This window comes from Anoplopoma fimbria, chromosome 20, assembly GCF_027596085.1.
Source record: "Anoplopoma fimbria isolate UVic2021 breed Golden Eagle Sablefish chromosome 20, Afim_UVic_2022, whole genome shotgun sequence".
Taxonomy (NCBI): Eukaryota; Metazoa; Chordata; class Actinopteri; order Perciformes; family Anoplopomatidae; genus Anoplopoma; species Anoplopoma fimbria.
The window spans coordinates 22,688,544-22,704,298 of record NC_072468.1 but is presented as its reverse complement, the minus strand read 5'-3'; the positions used below and the strand labels follow the sequence as shown (position 1 = coordinate 22,704,298).

The window sequence follows — 15,755 nt, the reverse complement described above, 5'->3', positions numbered from 1 at the left end:
GGCTGGGTTTTCGTTTGAAACATATTTAATATCTAAGATACTCTTGCTTGTTTCTTGATATTACCAACCTTAATTTTTAATAAATGGGAACGCAACTGGGAGTTTGCTAAAGATAAACAAGAAATGTGTTCTATCATAAAAGTAATTAACCTTATAAATGTATGAATATGGTAACTAAGCCAAGAAGCAATTAGCCTAGTTTAGCCTAAACACTGGAATCATGGGGACACAATAAATACCCCTACCCCTAAAGCTCACTTATTAACAGGTATCTTGATATTTATTTATTTTTTAGTGGCAGCAGGATTGTAGAAATTAAAAGTTGTGGCTTTACGGGGAGTGTTTCTTCGTGACCGGCAGCCTGTTGAAGTGACTTCCTGCAGTCTCGATATCACAATGAGACCAGGACAGAGTGGAGACCAAAAACAATACCTTTTCATATTTATATTTCTGTTTCTGTGCAGATTTAAAAAATAATAAGACACTTGCTTATTGACACAGTTTTCTTTGGAGAGAGCCAGGCTAGCTGTTTCCCCCTGCTTTCAGTGTTTACGCCAAACAAAGATAACTGTCTGCTGGCTCTAGCTTTATGAGAGCGGTGTCAGTCTTCTCGTCTAAGTCTTTGCAAGAGAGTGAATGAGCATATTCCCCCAAAATGTTGAACTATTCCTTTAAAACACGTTGTGTCATCAGTGTGCACTGGAGGTATAACTGCCCACCAAATATTGTCAGGAAAATTCAAACCATTAGGTCACCAAGAATAGATGTTATCAAGAGAATCAGCGTTATCATTTAAATCCGTGTTAATAAAATATGATTTCTAAGCGCTTTAGAAAAAAAATCAAAAAAATATATATCAGTCAGAACTTTGCAAGACTCTTCGCTAGAATCTTGCTTTATTTTCATGATATTCTTTGTCTTTGTGGACGGTGTGTATTTAGTGAGAGGACATTTTTGTCTCCCAGCTTGTTCTGCCGAGGCTGTCTGTTTGTTCATTTGAAGCGTGGAAAGGGATTCTGGGACATATTGTTTATTTCTTGCAGCTGTTTTAAGAGTCTTCTGGTGTATATGTATTTTTTATCCGATTGTACTCTATGTTTATAATCTGTGTTTCCCCTTGTCTCCATGTCTGTGTCCGTGTGTGTGTCCCTTCAGGTGTGGAGTAATTTCCAGGCCGTTTTCTCCCCCGAGTACCGCCGCACCACCTACATGATGATGGCCGTGTGGTTCTCCATGTCCTTCAGGTAAGATGAGGTTAAATAACAATGCACTACTGCAGGTAACAGACACCTATTTATTAGCCGCTGACTAAAGTCGTACTCAGCAGTAATGTGTTGTTGTCTATTGGCTGTCAGGCAGCTATGGGCCATCTGAATGCAGAGGAAGCGCTCATTATCTAGAGCCTAAATGACATTACCGGGCTGTGTCAATACTTCTGATACACAAGAGTGTCTCTTGTAGATCAGAATAAAATAAGTGAACAGAATAAGAGCAAAAGCACAAAAGATTATAATAGAAGCTCAAGAAACATGCAGTGAGGGAAGAAGTTTTTAGATCCTGTACTTTAGTAAAAGTAGGAATATAACATTGTAAAAATACTCAAGTACAAGTAAAATTTAACATATGTAAAAGTATAGTAGTATCATCATAATATATTAAAGGCAGAAGTTATTGTTACACAGAAAAATGCTCCCTGTGAGTGATATTTTATACCCCGTTTACAGTTGTTGTGCTAAGCTAAGCTAACTGGCTGCTGTCTGTAGCTTCATATTTTATGGACTTGTATGAGAGTGGTATTGATCAGCTCATGTAAATCTGCCAGGGAGCAAATAAGCATATATCCCAAGATGTTGAACTATTCCTTTAAATGCAGTGCATATGTAAATGTACTTAGTTCAGTACCCTAGAAAACAACTCATTATTGCTAAAGGGAAAACATAACACATTATTTATGTTCGATTTACCTGACTTTTTTTATTCACAATAATATGAATTTTGGATGTCAACATATATAAGACTAGCACTAAGCCATAGTGCACAGACACAATGCCACACATGCAGTATATCTATGTATTTTGAATATTCATGCACACAGCAACACTGCTCATGTGCCTCTTCGATCATCCTGTTAACTGAAGGTTTGTCTTCTTTGTGACAGCAGCACTCTCACTTTCTCCGTCTCTCTCCTCGTCCAGCTACTACGGTCTGACAGTGTGGTTCCCCGACATGATCAAGTACCTGCAGAAACAGGATTACGCCTCGCGCACCAAGTTTTTCGCCAAAGAGAAAGTCGAACACGTCACCTTTAACTTCACCCTGGAAAACCAGGTCCACCGACAGGGAGAGTACTTCAACGACAAGTGAGTCAGCTGCAGCCTCTCGATAGCGTCGGCCTGTCGAATGAAGGCAGACTCAGTTTGAATTACATGATGGTCAGGTTCATGGTTTTAGTCCAAGGTTGATTTTTATGTTTTATGTATCCAATACCTGGTGGATGAATTTATTCACAAAGTGTAAAGACTATGTGGTGGATAAAAACAAACCAAATGAAAATATGAACGGGGCAAAATGTTTTATTCTAAGTATTGCTTTGATTGGATGAAAGCCCTGCAGAGTTGTTCATGTTCAACAAGCCGGTCTTTGTTTTTTCTTTTGACCTTGCCTTTTCAACCTGAACTCTGCATGAGATTTGAGTTGTTCAAATTCAAACAGAACCCCTCAATCTCTTTGCATCTTCCTCTCTTCTCCCTTAACTCCCCACTCCCACACTCCATCTATTCATCGTCTCTTTGCCTACATTTTCTTGATTCCCACAATTCCTTCGTCTTTGTTTGCTTGCAGGTTTATGAACCTGAAAATGAGATCCATGGTGTTTGAGGACTCGCTGTTCGAGGAGTGTTACTTTGAAGACATCACCTCCAGCAACACCTTCTTCAAGAACTGCACCTTCATCGCCACCCTCTTCTACAACACAGGTAGGATACACACACCCACACAAACACACACACACACACACACACGCATCAACTTGCTGTTAATAAAAATGTTGGATTACGTCAGTGAACACGAACAAACAAATCATAATCAACATTGACTATGTTTACATGTATACATATACATATATTCATACATGTGTCTTTCCTTCAGACCAGAAATGTTGGCTTTTCTTTTAGGCATTCATCTCTGCAGACTGATAGCTAGTTGGTTTGTGAACAACAAACACAGTTGACAGTAAGCAGGCAAGAGGTTTTGTGGCGCAAACTCCCGTTAAATCCATAATTTAGACGCATATTCGAAATGTGCTGTATACATGTCCAAAGAATGCTCTTAAAACCCCTGAATAATATCGGCATATCCCCAATGTCTTAATTGGAAAATGCTCCATTCGGAATAATGCCTCATTCGGAATATCCAAACATAAAATGCTGTTAACATGACCCATATCAAATTCTCAATATTGTCATATTCTGAATAAGTGTGAAAATAATAAGTGTGCATCTAAACATAGTCATTGTTAAAACACAGCTGGTAGTGACGAGCTGCAACTTAAAATGATATTTTTATCAAACAAATGAGACCAAATGTGTGAATGGCTGTATATCATCGACTTTCTACTTTAACTTAATTGTCACCAAGAGATTTTTTCCTTGCAGCTAGGTAAAACACACAGAGACTTGAACCCAAAATATAATGTAATACTTAAAACATCAGGGGTGTCTTCAATGCACAAGTTGTGCTGTGTGTATGTGGTGAGGTGCAGAGAAAGAAACCAAATGTAAGCAAACCAGCAGGAGAAGACAGAAGACCGGCTGCCTGTGTTTTCAGGAACGATTTTATCTGAATACATTTAAGTGAATACATTTAATTTTGTAAATCTGAATGTGGTGGTAGCTTCGCATTTAACCTCCACTAGACGACTGCTAGTCTTTCCCTTCTCTCTGTGTCTTTATTTTCTCTGTGCTATTTATAGTGTTTTGAAAGAAGGAGAGCTATTGGCACAGTTTCACTCGGCTTTGTTTGCTGTCTACAAATGCAATCTCATCAAGGGATTGTGTGAGTTAATAGACGACTGCTAGTCTTTCCCTTCTCTCTGTGTCTTTATTTTCTCTGTGCTATTTATAGTGTTTTGAAAGAAGGAGAGCTATTGGCACAGTTTCACTCGGCTTTGTTTGCTGTCTACAAATGCAATCTCATCAAGGGATTGTGTGAGTTAATTGTCATCTAGTATCATGATGGATGGAAGATGGGGTTATCTGTTCTATTAAGACCTGTACAATCTATGAGCAATTTAATAGCTCTGGCCGTCTTTTTGTATCCTATAACATTCTGTTTTAGTGGACGAAGTATTTTCCTTCTTTCCTTCTCCTGATGTGTGAAAGAGCAGCAAATTCAGGACCAACTGTTTGTCAAAATGGCTCAATTGCTCCCCTTTTCTCTCTCCGCGCTGGTTGAGTGGCACTACACCAAAATGTGGCATCGCAGAGCTGCAACGTCTCCTAGCAACGCGGGCTCAATCCTCCTGTATTTCAGCTTTAAAATTGCGGAGCTGTCTCTCTTCTCAAACTACACGATTGATTTTTCTCCACCGAAAATGACAACACAAGTCATTAGATGTAGAAGGTGGATGAGAGCTGTATCTTTGTACATTTTAGAAAAGGGCCACTGTCTCCTGTAGGTTCTGCAGCTGTATCCACACACGTAGACACTAACATACAACAGCTATTTCAGTCAGACCTTCCGCTCGCTTTGTTAGGTATTTGCGGTCTTAAAACGCGTCGAGCAATCACTCACAGCTGCTATCAGTGCCGGCCAGGAGTCGCTCATTAGAATGGGAATTAGAAACGTGTTTGCTTATTAATGCTTAATTGCTTAAAAGTCTTTGGGGCTCTGTGTTCAGGACCTAAAGCTGTCTGATAGTTGCCATAGGGTACCGTTAGTGTCACAGCGCTGCACGATGGGAACAAACGACATGACAAATGCATGTACAGATGTGACATTATGTTAGTTTATATGTAATGAGGTAAAGGCTTAAAGGGCTATTCCTCACAATTTATCAATTTATAGTGCTACTTCTGCCAGATGTCAGTAATTGGCCAGATGGCATATCTCATTCATCTTTAATGTAATAGTTGCAGATGCATCCTAATAGACCAATTGATCACTTCTCTGCCAACCGAAAGTGACAATTTTATTCACTATACAGCTTTTCAAACTTACTGACATTAAAAAATTCTAAATAAGGCCCCTTTGTATTTCCTTTAACAGTGTTTGTTAGTGCAGTAGCTGACAGGAAGTAAACTTGGACCAAAGCTGTTGCCCTAGCAACAGAATGTCAATGAAAATGGTAGAGCAAAGAATAACAAGATAGGGCTTTGAGGAGGGATACAGCAACTGTGAGATGTACAGTTGTACTGTAAGTGAGATATACATTCAGTTAGTAGCTGTAAGAGAAAAGAGCTCCTAAAAAGCAGCGAGAATATTTTTTCCAGGAAAAAGAAAGCTGGACTGACTAGTAGACATACTGAATGACAGACACATTAGAAAGATACAGTGCTGTACTTTTTTGTGTTTTGTCTCAATAGATTTGAGGATATACTTTATGGTACTTTATGGCTTTTGAATGAAGAGCTCAAACAATACTGAAATCCAACACAACTAAACCAAACAACAAAATCAAAACACCTCTCAATGAATTTTTTTTTTACTATAGAGTGTTGTCTATTTTTTTGGCCACCCAATGCAGATGTCACATATTACAGCTGTTGATGTATTCACAGACTCACTCATCTCAGTCTTGGAACCTCAAAGCTCCTTCAGAGTTGCCATATACAGTTACTCTCTTGGTGGCTCTCTCGACTGCACATCTGGCACAGAGAGATCTACAGCTGTGCCATAGTTGCTTTTATTGTTATTGACCCATTGTAGTCTTTTCTGATTGATATTAAGTATAGACTACAATAGAATAAAATTCACTTTGCAATAAATTTGTCTCTGATTTTTGTTCTTTTGATCTTTGTCTTTATTATTTTTCTTTGTGACAGGGATCTGACTAACGAGCTGTAGGACCAGATACTGGTGTATTTAACCAAAAGTCATACCTTGATTGCAGACATGATCTTCCTTTAATATATTTTGCAACTTCTGCCAGAGAAACTGACTGCAGCAATGACAATTTTGGCATTTTGTTGTGATGGACGTTTTAAGCGAATCAACTCCATTATGTTTCCAAATATGGACAAATTTAACACTAAGAATGAACAGAAACCGACCTTTTATCAGTTTGCTACCAGCGTGATGTCATGGAGTGAGAGTTTAGTTTAACCCGATGTTTACGAGTTGAAGCCACGTTCATAGAGGGTGCGTTATGTTGTGTGAGGCTATCTCAGCATGCATACAGCACTACTATACAGTACATTCACATTTTCCTCGCCTTTTAAACGCTTTGTCCACCCTTCATCCTGCAAGGTGTGAGGAGAGATTCCAACGAGTGAGTAAGTCTCCAACGTATCACTAGGTAACGCTACTTTCCACACACACCTGTTATCTAATGCACACACAATATCCTACACAGATAGCCTTCATATTAATATATATGTACCTAGTAGTTACATTATGCATACAAGCTACAGTGCGGGTTAGATATGAAACTGTGAGTAGTGAAGTCTCCTGGCGGGCTCTGTCCATGGTGCTGATATAATCCTACATTATAGCCTAAAAGTGGTATTGTGTAATACAGTGATTCCCAACCAGGGATGCATTGAAGATAAGGTATCACAGCTAAATATATATATATATATATATATATATATATATATATATATATATATATATATACAGTACCAGTCAAAAGTTTGGACACACCTTCTCATTCAACTACTTTGAAGAATCTAAAATATAAAACATATTCTGGTTTGTTGAGCATTTGTTTGTTTACCACATAATTCCATATGTGTTCCTTCATAGTTTGGATGTCTTCAATATTAATCTACAATGTAGAAAAAAATAAAAATAAAGAAAAACCATTGAATGAGAAGGTGTGTCCAAACTTTTCACTGGTACTGTATATATATATACATACATTTGTGTTCAGGAGAAAACTAAACATGATTACAAATTCCAGTGATGTTGATCTGTAGTATACTTATTTTTCACACAATAATCATTAAACTGCAAAAAGCTGCAACACCTGAACACCACATGTTACGATTGAGACAATGGAAACTAGTAAGAAAATAAGCAAAGAATTCAAAATATATCTAAGAGTAGCGGATATACAGCGCAGCTTTTGGCTCTCTTTGCGCAATACAAATACACTGTGCAATACTATAACAATCATTATAATTATTCTGTCTGTATTTATAAGACTTATTGTGGATTTTTTATTTTTCTTACTTACTTATTTATTTCCCCGACTAATAAAGGATTATCTTATTTTATCTTATCTTAAATGGTTGTTGTACGAATCCAAACCTGACCAATACTGCGGGGAAATAAGAAAACAAACTAAACATTGAGAATTCCTTGATTCATGAAAAAAAGATCTACTTTAATAATATATATAATAATAATGTTATATATTCAAATGAACACATTTGGGACAAAACAGGTGTCATGTGGATGTACCGCGGGCAATAAAAGCCGTAAAGGGAAAACAACGCAGTAACACGTTACTGTGTAGTATTTAACGCAAGTTTCAACGGGGGACTTTGAACGTTACGCTGCTTACGTACAAACTGCGCCTCAGATCTAGATGACGACACCCTCTGACGTCATCTTAAAGAACGCTGTGACGCAGCTTGGCTTTGATGTGGAGCACAGAGAACATTCTAAGTGTTTTAGACATTCAGAGCCAGTCCCTGAACGTATCACACAGTGAACAGGTCGACTTCTCTTCCACAGCTGACTTTTGTTAAACTAAATACTCAGATATCAGAAGAAATACTCAACTTCTTCATTCAACTTTCTTTAACCGCCCACATGCCGTTTTTACATGTGGGTCTAGTTCTGGTTCCTTGGGTCACCAAAGCTGCTGGTGGTCTCATCAGGTCTGGTCTGGGATCATCCCCAGTAAAACCAGCAGACAAAAATGGACCTCAAACAGACTTCCAGATCAGAAGCTACAGTAAACTCATGTCGCTGCATCAGGACCGCCTTTCTGTTGGCCTGGAATTGTTTCCCCCAGTGAATTTGACAGCCAGGACAAATATCAAAACACGTGACCCAGAGCCAACACAGCCTGGTGGAAAAAGGTCAGAAGAAATTGCAACAGCTAGAACTGCTGCAGTTATTTCTACCACCAGAGCAAACATTCCTTTTCCCACTTTTCCCAGTGCCAGAGGAGATCTTGCCGTTATCTCCAGGGCCTATGACCTAGATCCGGTTTTACTTGGGGGCCTATTTGTGGATCCCTGGGTCACCAAAGCAGCCGGTGGTCTTATCAAATCCCATCTTGGACTGACTCGTCCCAGTTCACCCCCGATTAACCCAGCAGAGCCTGTGCTCCGTGAATCTGCCCTTGTAGAATGTGTACCAACACCAGCACAAACAGACTTTAAGATCGGAAGCTACAGTACTTTGAGATTTCTTCACGACGCTGACAGGAACTCTACGGGCCTGGACTGTCTGAATAATGAAACTCAGCAAAGGACACTAGAGCAGGACAGCACCTCTGTGTTCAGACGTTCTGTGATTCACACCAGTCCGTCTGGCGGTCAGGGGTCGAAACTTCCTACCTCTGCAGCTTTTTCCAGGACCAAAGAAAGCATTGCACCTTTGAGTGATCACAGGAGTCGTTCTGGCAGCCGGAGGCTTAGACTTCCTCCTTTCGCTCTCTACTTGTCTCTGTCTCTGTGCGATTCTTGCCCAGTGAACAATGAGATACCTAACCCAGATCCAGCAGAGCCCGCTGTCAGAGGGTCAGACCCAATCACAACAGCACTTTCCACAGCCCAGGCAAGAATTGTAGGTGTTTATTCTACGACCAAAGCGGCTGTTGTGTCCTTGGCCCGCGAACGAATTGGACCCTTTTTGTCCATGGCACGAGTAACAATTGCAGAAGAAACTGCACATGTCTTGACCCGCGCTCGTGCAAGAATGTCAACTCTTTTCAACATGACCCAGGTAAGAATTGCATCTTTTTTGTCCATGGCACGAGCAAGAATTGCAGAAGAAACTGCACATGTCTTGACCCAGTCTCAAGTCGCAAGAATGTCAAATTTCTTTAACATGATCTCAGCAAGAATTGCATCTTTATTCAACTTGACCCGAGCAAGAATTGCATCTCTTTCATCCGCGGTCCGAGCAAGAATTTCACCTGGTGTGTCCATGATCAGAGAAAGAACTGCTGCTGGTGTTTCTAGGATCAGAGAAAAAACGTCAAACATTTTTACCGGGACCATAGAAGAAATTCAAGATGTTATCGACAGGTCCTATGACCTAGGGCCGGAGGATGGTTTTGTTCAAATTTTGTGTTGTTGGGTCTCTGTAACTTCTTGTACAATCTCAAGGAATATTGCAACTTTTTGTTACAGGACTATAGCAAGAATTGCTACTGGTATTTACACGTATGTTGCAGCTCCCTGCGCCAGAATCTCACCTGTGCTTTCCAGAGCCCATGCAAGAACTGCAGCTGTTTTTTTCAGAGCGCGAGACAGGATTCGGGCTCTGTTTGAGAATGTCTCCGCAGAAATTGCAGCTGTATTTCCATGGTTTGAATAGTGCATGCTTTGAGGATGATTCTGCTGCCTACCACTGTTTTACAACAATGGTGGCAGGCAGCAGAATCATCTTTGGGTTTACTCCGGGTGCTCCGGTTTCCTCCCACACTCTAAATTATAAATAAATTAAAAAAAAATACTAATCATAAAGATACTCAAGTAATGATTTGCATAACATTTTTAAAGTTTACTCTGTGCAAAAGGGGTAAAGCATTCACTTTAAACAATATTTAACTTTTTTTTTGTAAAAAATGTTTTCCTTTTTCAGCGTTTTGAATAAGCATTCATCATAAGGAAAAACATTGTCATGAAAACAATTAAATATTTATTTTTTTCATTTTATGTTCACAAAAAGGAAAAAAATGTGCAAAAAAGCGATGGAAATAATAGTTTCTCCCCATTTATCATTCATTCTGATCCACTCTATTATTATGTTGTTGCTTTCATGATGTTAAAATGTTGTGAACCATTTGTGCCTGCAACTGACATTTTTGAATTTCCCATGGTGGAAGTGTTCTTCTGGCTTCCCTATGCCTAAATCTGAAGACATTTTCAAAATAGGTCCGTGTGTTTCTTATCAAACTGTATTTGGTCTTCGGGATTACTGTTTTGCAGTTGTATGCACACAATGGCAGCGTAAACAATCTTTCACATGGAAGACTTTTAATAATAATAATAACTTTATTTGCACAGCACCTTTATGAACAAAGTGCTTCAACAGAGATAGCAAAGCAAAAGCTTCATACACGGTGATTTTACAACCAAAAGCCAAACAGTGAGCCAAACAAACAACAAGACAAGCTAAAGTCAAATTAAACACAGATAAAACAGTGCAATAGATAAAACAATAAAAAAAAACATATAATACAACTCCAATATGAAGAAAAAATGAAATGAAAACAATACAAAGAATGAAAATGAAATAAAGCAAGAATAAAAGATTGAAATAAAAGCTGCCAGCTGGCTCATATGAGGTCAACATTTCTGCTGTATTTCTTGGGGCCGGACCCAATTCAAAAATAAACAGTAAAATCTTAAAATCACACATAAAACAAACAGGGAGACAATGGAGAGAAGCTAGGATTGGGGTGATGTGATGTCGTCTGTGAAACCAAAAAGCATTTTGGTTTTCTCTCTCGTTAAATGCATCGTGTTTTTCAAAATAAACCTCCCTCTTTGCAGGAAGATGGGTTTAGATAACAGGTTTAGCATTGGAGCGTAGTTGGCGTTGACTGGCTCGTGACTCGCGTGACTGATTTGAATCATGTGACTCAAACGGTGACAAAAGGTCAACTTTTACTTTAAGCTTCATCAGGCTAGCGACCTCCTGGAGGAAAGTCGTGAAGTAAAAAAAAATTATAATAAAATGAAGAAAATCAATGTCTGCTTTTTTCTTAATTTTTCAACAATCATGACTTTGACTGTTGATTACATTTTGTATTTGCAGATTAATCATCACTCTGGGCATCTTTTCTCCCCATCCTGTCAACAAGTTTACTAATCAACCCCATTCATCTGTGCTCTCTCTCTCTCTCTCTCTCTCTCTCTCTCTCTCTCTCTCTCTCTCTCTCTGTCTCTCTGTCTCCCATCTCTCCCCAGATCTCTTCAAGTACAGGTTGGTGAACTGCAAGCTCATCAACAGCACTTTCCTACACAACAAAGAGGGCTGCCTGCTCAGCGACGTCAGTGATGAGAACAACGCCTACATGGTCTACTTCGTCAGTTTCCTGGGCACCTTGGCAGTGTTGCCTGGCAACATTGTCTCCGCGCTGCTCATGGACAAGATTGGACGGCTGAGGATGCTAGGTAATGTTGGCACAGGACCACACTGCTCAGCAACATGTGTCTTTTAAAGAAAAGTAGAACGGGAGTTAAAGGAATACTTCACCCACTTAATGACCTCTGTTACCTTGAATTTAAGAAGAAAAGGTTTTTTTTTTTGCATTCCTCCATGTTGAACAAAGAATCATAAAACGGAGAGAAGTCTTGATGAATTGAAGTGAAATTGGACCGTTGTGTTTTAAATACAAAAGTTTATCTAATTGTGTCTGTGTTTGGGAAACACTGAGCATATGACCGGATAAATGAGAGTTGGATTAAACTGAACAAGTTGTGTGAGAGTTTGTAAAATGATGTTTTGATATAGATCTGCTGTTGTTAAATGTGGCCCCGATTCACCAAGACTTTTCTCAGATTTTTGTTTCTTGGTTTAACGTGGAGGAAGTTTTCTTCTTGCTTGATAAACAAATGGCCGTCATGTTGGTGAAGTGTAATTTTAAGTTTGTTCATCACTGAAAAATGTATGACTTTTAAAAGATAGTCAGAAAAACCATCCTCTAACTTAGAAACCATGGGCTCTGTGATCAAGGTGCATTTCTAATTCTCTGCATTCTAGCTGCTCATTTGCTGCTGCCTCTATGTAGCAGCAGATAGCCCAGCATGGTGGGCAGAGTGACACTTTGCACAGGAAGTCACATTGAAAGACATTTTAGATAAGGCGACTTTGGGTTTTAGTAACATTTTGCATCTTAACGATACAACGCAATACAAAAGGTGTTTGCTTTTGGCCTTCCAAGGGAAAAAGTTTGGTCACCCCCAATTAAGAGGAACTTTATAAATGACCAACAGCCATTTATTTAATATTTTGAGGCAGAGACAAGGTCGGCCCACATGTCTTTGACATGGACTCTCAAGGATTGCCATTGATCTTGGATTCAAGTCCCAACTAGATATCTAGGAATTGGACAGAGCACTAATGGGACCATGTTTATTGTACTTTTCTGGTCTTATAACATTACATTTTATAAGTAGAGGCTTGTTGATATATTCAGGATTTCCTTACTTTCTTCTTACATCAGTCTTACGCTCCACATTTCTCTTTCTCCCTTTTTCTCCATCTCCAGCGGGCTCCAGTGTGATCTCTTGCATCAGCTGTTTCTTCCTGTCCTTTGGCAACAGCGAGTCGGCCATGATTGCTCTGCTCTGCCTGTTTGGGGGAATCAGCATCGCTTCCTGGAACGCCCTGGATGTGCTGACCGTGGAGCTCTACCCCTCTGACAAGAGGTAAGCATGTTGGGCATGCCCTGAAACCGCATTGACGCCGTGAACACGCGGCCAGTGGTGCTGAATGACGTGTCCAATGATGTCATAGGAGATGCCCGACAGTGATTGGTTGCCTGCAGGGATGGATGACATTGTGGGGTGAAATCATCGGTGTTGCATGTGATGTAAAAGCACCCAGTCGTCTTGTTGCAACCTAATGTCTTTAGTAGGATGTGCCCCTAATGCAATGCAACTTTAATGCAACCCAATATATAATATAAGTATTTGTGGAACACACTTGTAGAATTTTACCAAAGCAAGAACATGTATGTTTTTCGTTGCCCCTCTTGAGCTTTACAGGTTTCATTTTGGGAGATGTAGCTCCATCTTGTGGATAAATAGAGTCCCTGCAGCCTTTACAATGAATGAAGAGTAAACACAGACTCACTTTAACTGTTAATATCAGAAAGAAAAATGTCTTTATTTGGGATACAAGGTGAAAGATGAATCATCTGTTGCTCTATAATTGTACTTTGGTTATTTTTTTCATTCCTACTTTATGCTACAGACATTAACCCGACTATGTACTCTTCCTCTGCCCCCCCCACCCCCCTGTCTTTTCTCAGAACCACGGCGTTTGGCTTCCTCAACGCCCTCTGTAAGTTAGCGGCGGTTTTAGGCATAAGCATCTTCACCTCGTTCGTCGGCATCACCAAGGCCGTGCCCATCCTCTTTGCCTCGGGGGCGCTGGCGGCGGGCAGCTTTCTGGCCCTCAAACTACCAGAGACGCGGGGTCAGGTGCTGAAATAGTGTGGCGCCCACAACTTCTTTCCCGGAGGAGGGTTCAGAAGAGTTTTCACCACACTGTGAACGAACAGCTCAAGAGCCCTCCAAGTCCTTCCCTCTAACCCCCCCCACCCCCCACCCTTCCTCTCATAACAATAGAGCAAACGCAGAAGAGCGACGCAGATCTGCTGTAAATATTTGGGATTGGCGATTTATTAGTTAGGCCTGATGAAAGGTTGAGCTGAGACAAAAGTAAAAGTGTAACAAATGTGATATTAACATGTTCAGTGAGAGCATGACATTTCATCCCCCTGGTGTATAATAATATATTTAGATGCGGCCCCCCCCCCCCTAATATAAGTCCATAAACCTGGGGTTGGAGGTCAGGGCATGGGGGTTCTTGATAATGAGCCATGCAGATAGACCACCAGCTATTGTTGCAGAGCTCTCTGTCGTCACCTCCATTCTTCTGAGCAAATTCAACTCACCATCACGTCTTGATTACTTGTTGGACATAGAAAAAAAACAAACGCTACATTTTATGCCTTGGTTTTTAAGCATTTTTGACTTTGCGGGGTAAAAACCAAGACACAACTCTATCGGCACAACCCTGTCCTCATTCTTTATCTCCTGAGGTCTTGGTGTTGGTGTTAAGACTAACTGCCATTTTATAGATTATAGAACATTCCAGGTTTGCTTTTGCTATCGTTAAGAGTGCAACAAGGAGATCAATCGAGCCCCATCTCCCTTTAAAACGTTGTTTCCGATCACCTCCACCTAGCAGTAATATCATTCAAACCATTTAATGGACACGCTCCCTATGCTAAGGGGGAATTGTGTGCTGTTATGATCACCACAAGATTAGGCAAGTTTGTTACATTTAAAGCACAACCCTTTGCCAGTGTGAATGCCCACTAACGTTTTCTTGACCTGATGAAAATGTTCTGATTCTCGCACTCAATCACCATTTTTCAATCATACTGTATATCCCTTTGTAAGAAATACCTTTTTAGTACCTCTCCCCCCCAGGCTTACAGTATGTTTGTCTCTTATGATGTATGTTTTTGGAGGGTGTTATGCATGTCACAGAGTATGTATGTAAATTTATGAAAACTGAGTACAACATGTGAACAGCGTGAGGGACAAGTTGGTTCACCATGATATATTTGACATTTCCTGCCCCAAAAAAGACAGCACATTTCTTTTATTCTCCCTTTTGGTAGCAGGGACACCATGAAAGTAGATGAACCCGACCAAACTCTCCCTTTAGAGCACACTCCACAGGATGATTTAAGATGAAAGTGTCCCTTTTATTACCTTTTAAATCATACACACACACGGGGAGAAAAAAAAAAACAGGCAATCACAAGAGACAAAAGAAGCTCCTCTTTTTAGTTTTAAAGGCTTCAGTGCAGGCGTGTGAGGGATGACAGATAAACTATAACCTAATTGTTTGTGTGAACTGAACGTTTATATTAATGTGAGCGTGCGTCTTAGTGCAATATTGAACCTCCGTGCAATATTGGGATTTTTACATTTATTTTTTAATGTCTTTTACCATTTCATATTTGGCAAGCACTATTCTGATTTGTGAACGTTTGTGGGGTAGATGTCTTTTATTGATAACTGAACATGGCGTGAAAACATACAGGACTTAACCTGTTTTTTTTTTGCTCTCTGATGAAGACAGGGTGATAATTTAGATTTTAGCATCAGAAGAGTCAATATGAAAAAATTTGGGAAAATACTGCATCCAAAGTAGAGTTTTTCTATTTTAAATTCTCCTAATCTGGGATGCTCTTGGGGCACATAACATGTTGAACAGTGAGGATTAATTGGCAGTGGGGATGGATTATTCTGCTAATGAGGGTCTGGATTTTGAGTGCATTGGAGACGTGTGTTTACTTGTGCTTTATTATACAAACGTAGCTAGATATAACATGAGATCCACCGTAGAGAACTCACTGCCAAGGGCTGATTGTCATTTATCCCACACTGCTAACAGCACAGAGTGTCGCCACATTCCCTCCTGATCTAGAAGAGCAAGGGTGATGTGTTCACAATTGCATGAGGAAAGAAAAAAAAAAAAACCCAATCATTAACATGTCGGATTAACAAAAAAAGTTTTTGCCCAAACTGCCATTTTTGTAGGATAGCAGCCATACGTAGACTCAAGACAGTTAAATAAATAGACAACCCATTGCACTAAAC

The 15,755-nt window shown here is 39.9% G+C and overlaps 1 protein-coding gene across 1 annotated transcript in view; it reads left to right on the top strand.

Annotated features, from left to right (window-relative positions):
• Positions 1-13,568, top strand: part of sv2a (synaptic vesicle glycoprotein 2A) — a 46,300-nt gene extending 32,732 nt beyond the window's left edge. Inside the window, exons 8-13 of the mRNA XM_054621864.1 lie at positions 1,156-1,244; positions 2,196-2,360; positions 2,842-2,975; positions 11,316-11,522; positions 12,620-12,779; positions 13,385-13,568. Of these exons, the coding sequence (XP_054477839.1) occupies positions 1,156-1,244; positions 2,196-2,360; positions 2,842-2,975; positions 11,316-11,522; positions 12,620-12,779; positions 13,385-13,568 (939 nt within the window). The remainder of the gene's footprint in view (positions 1-1,155; positions 1,245-2,195; positions 2,361-2,841; positions 2,976-11,315; positions 11,523-12,619; positions 12,780-13,384) is intronic.
• Positions 13,569-15,755: the final 2,187 nt, after the last annotated feature.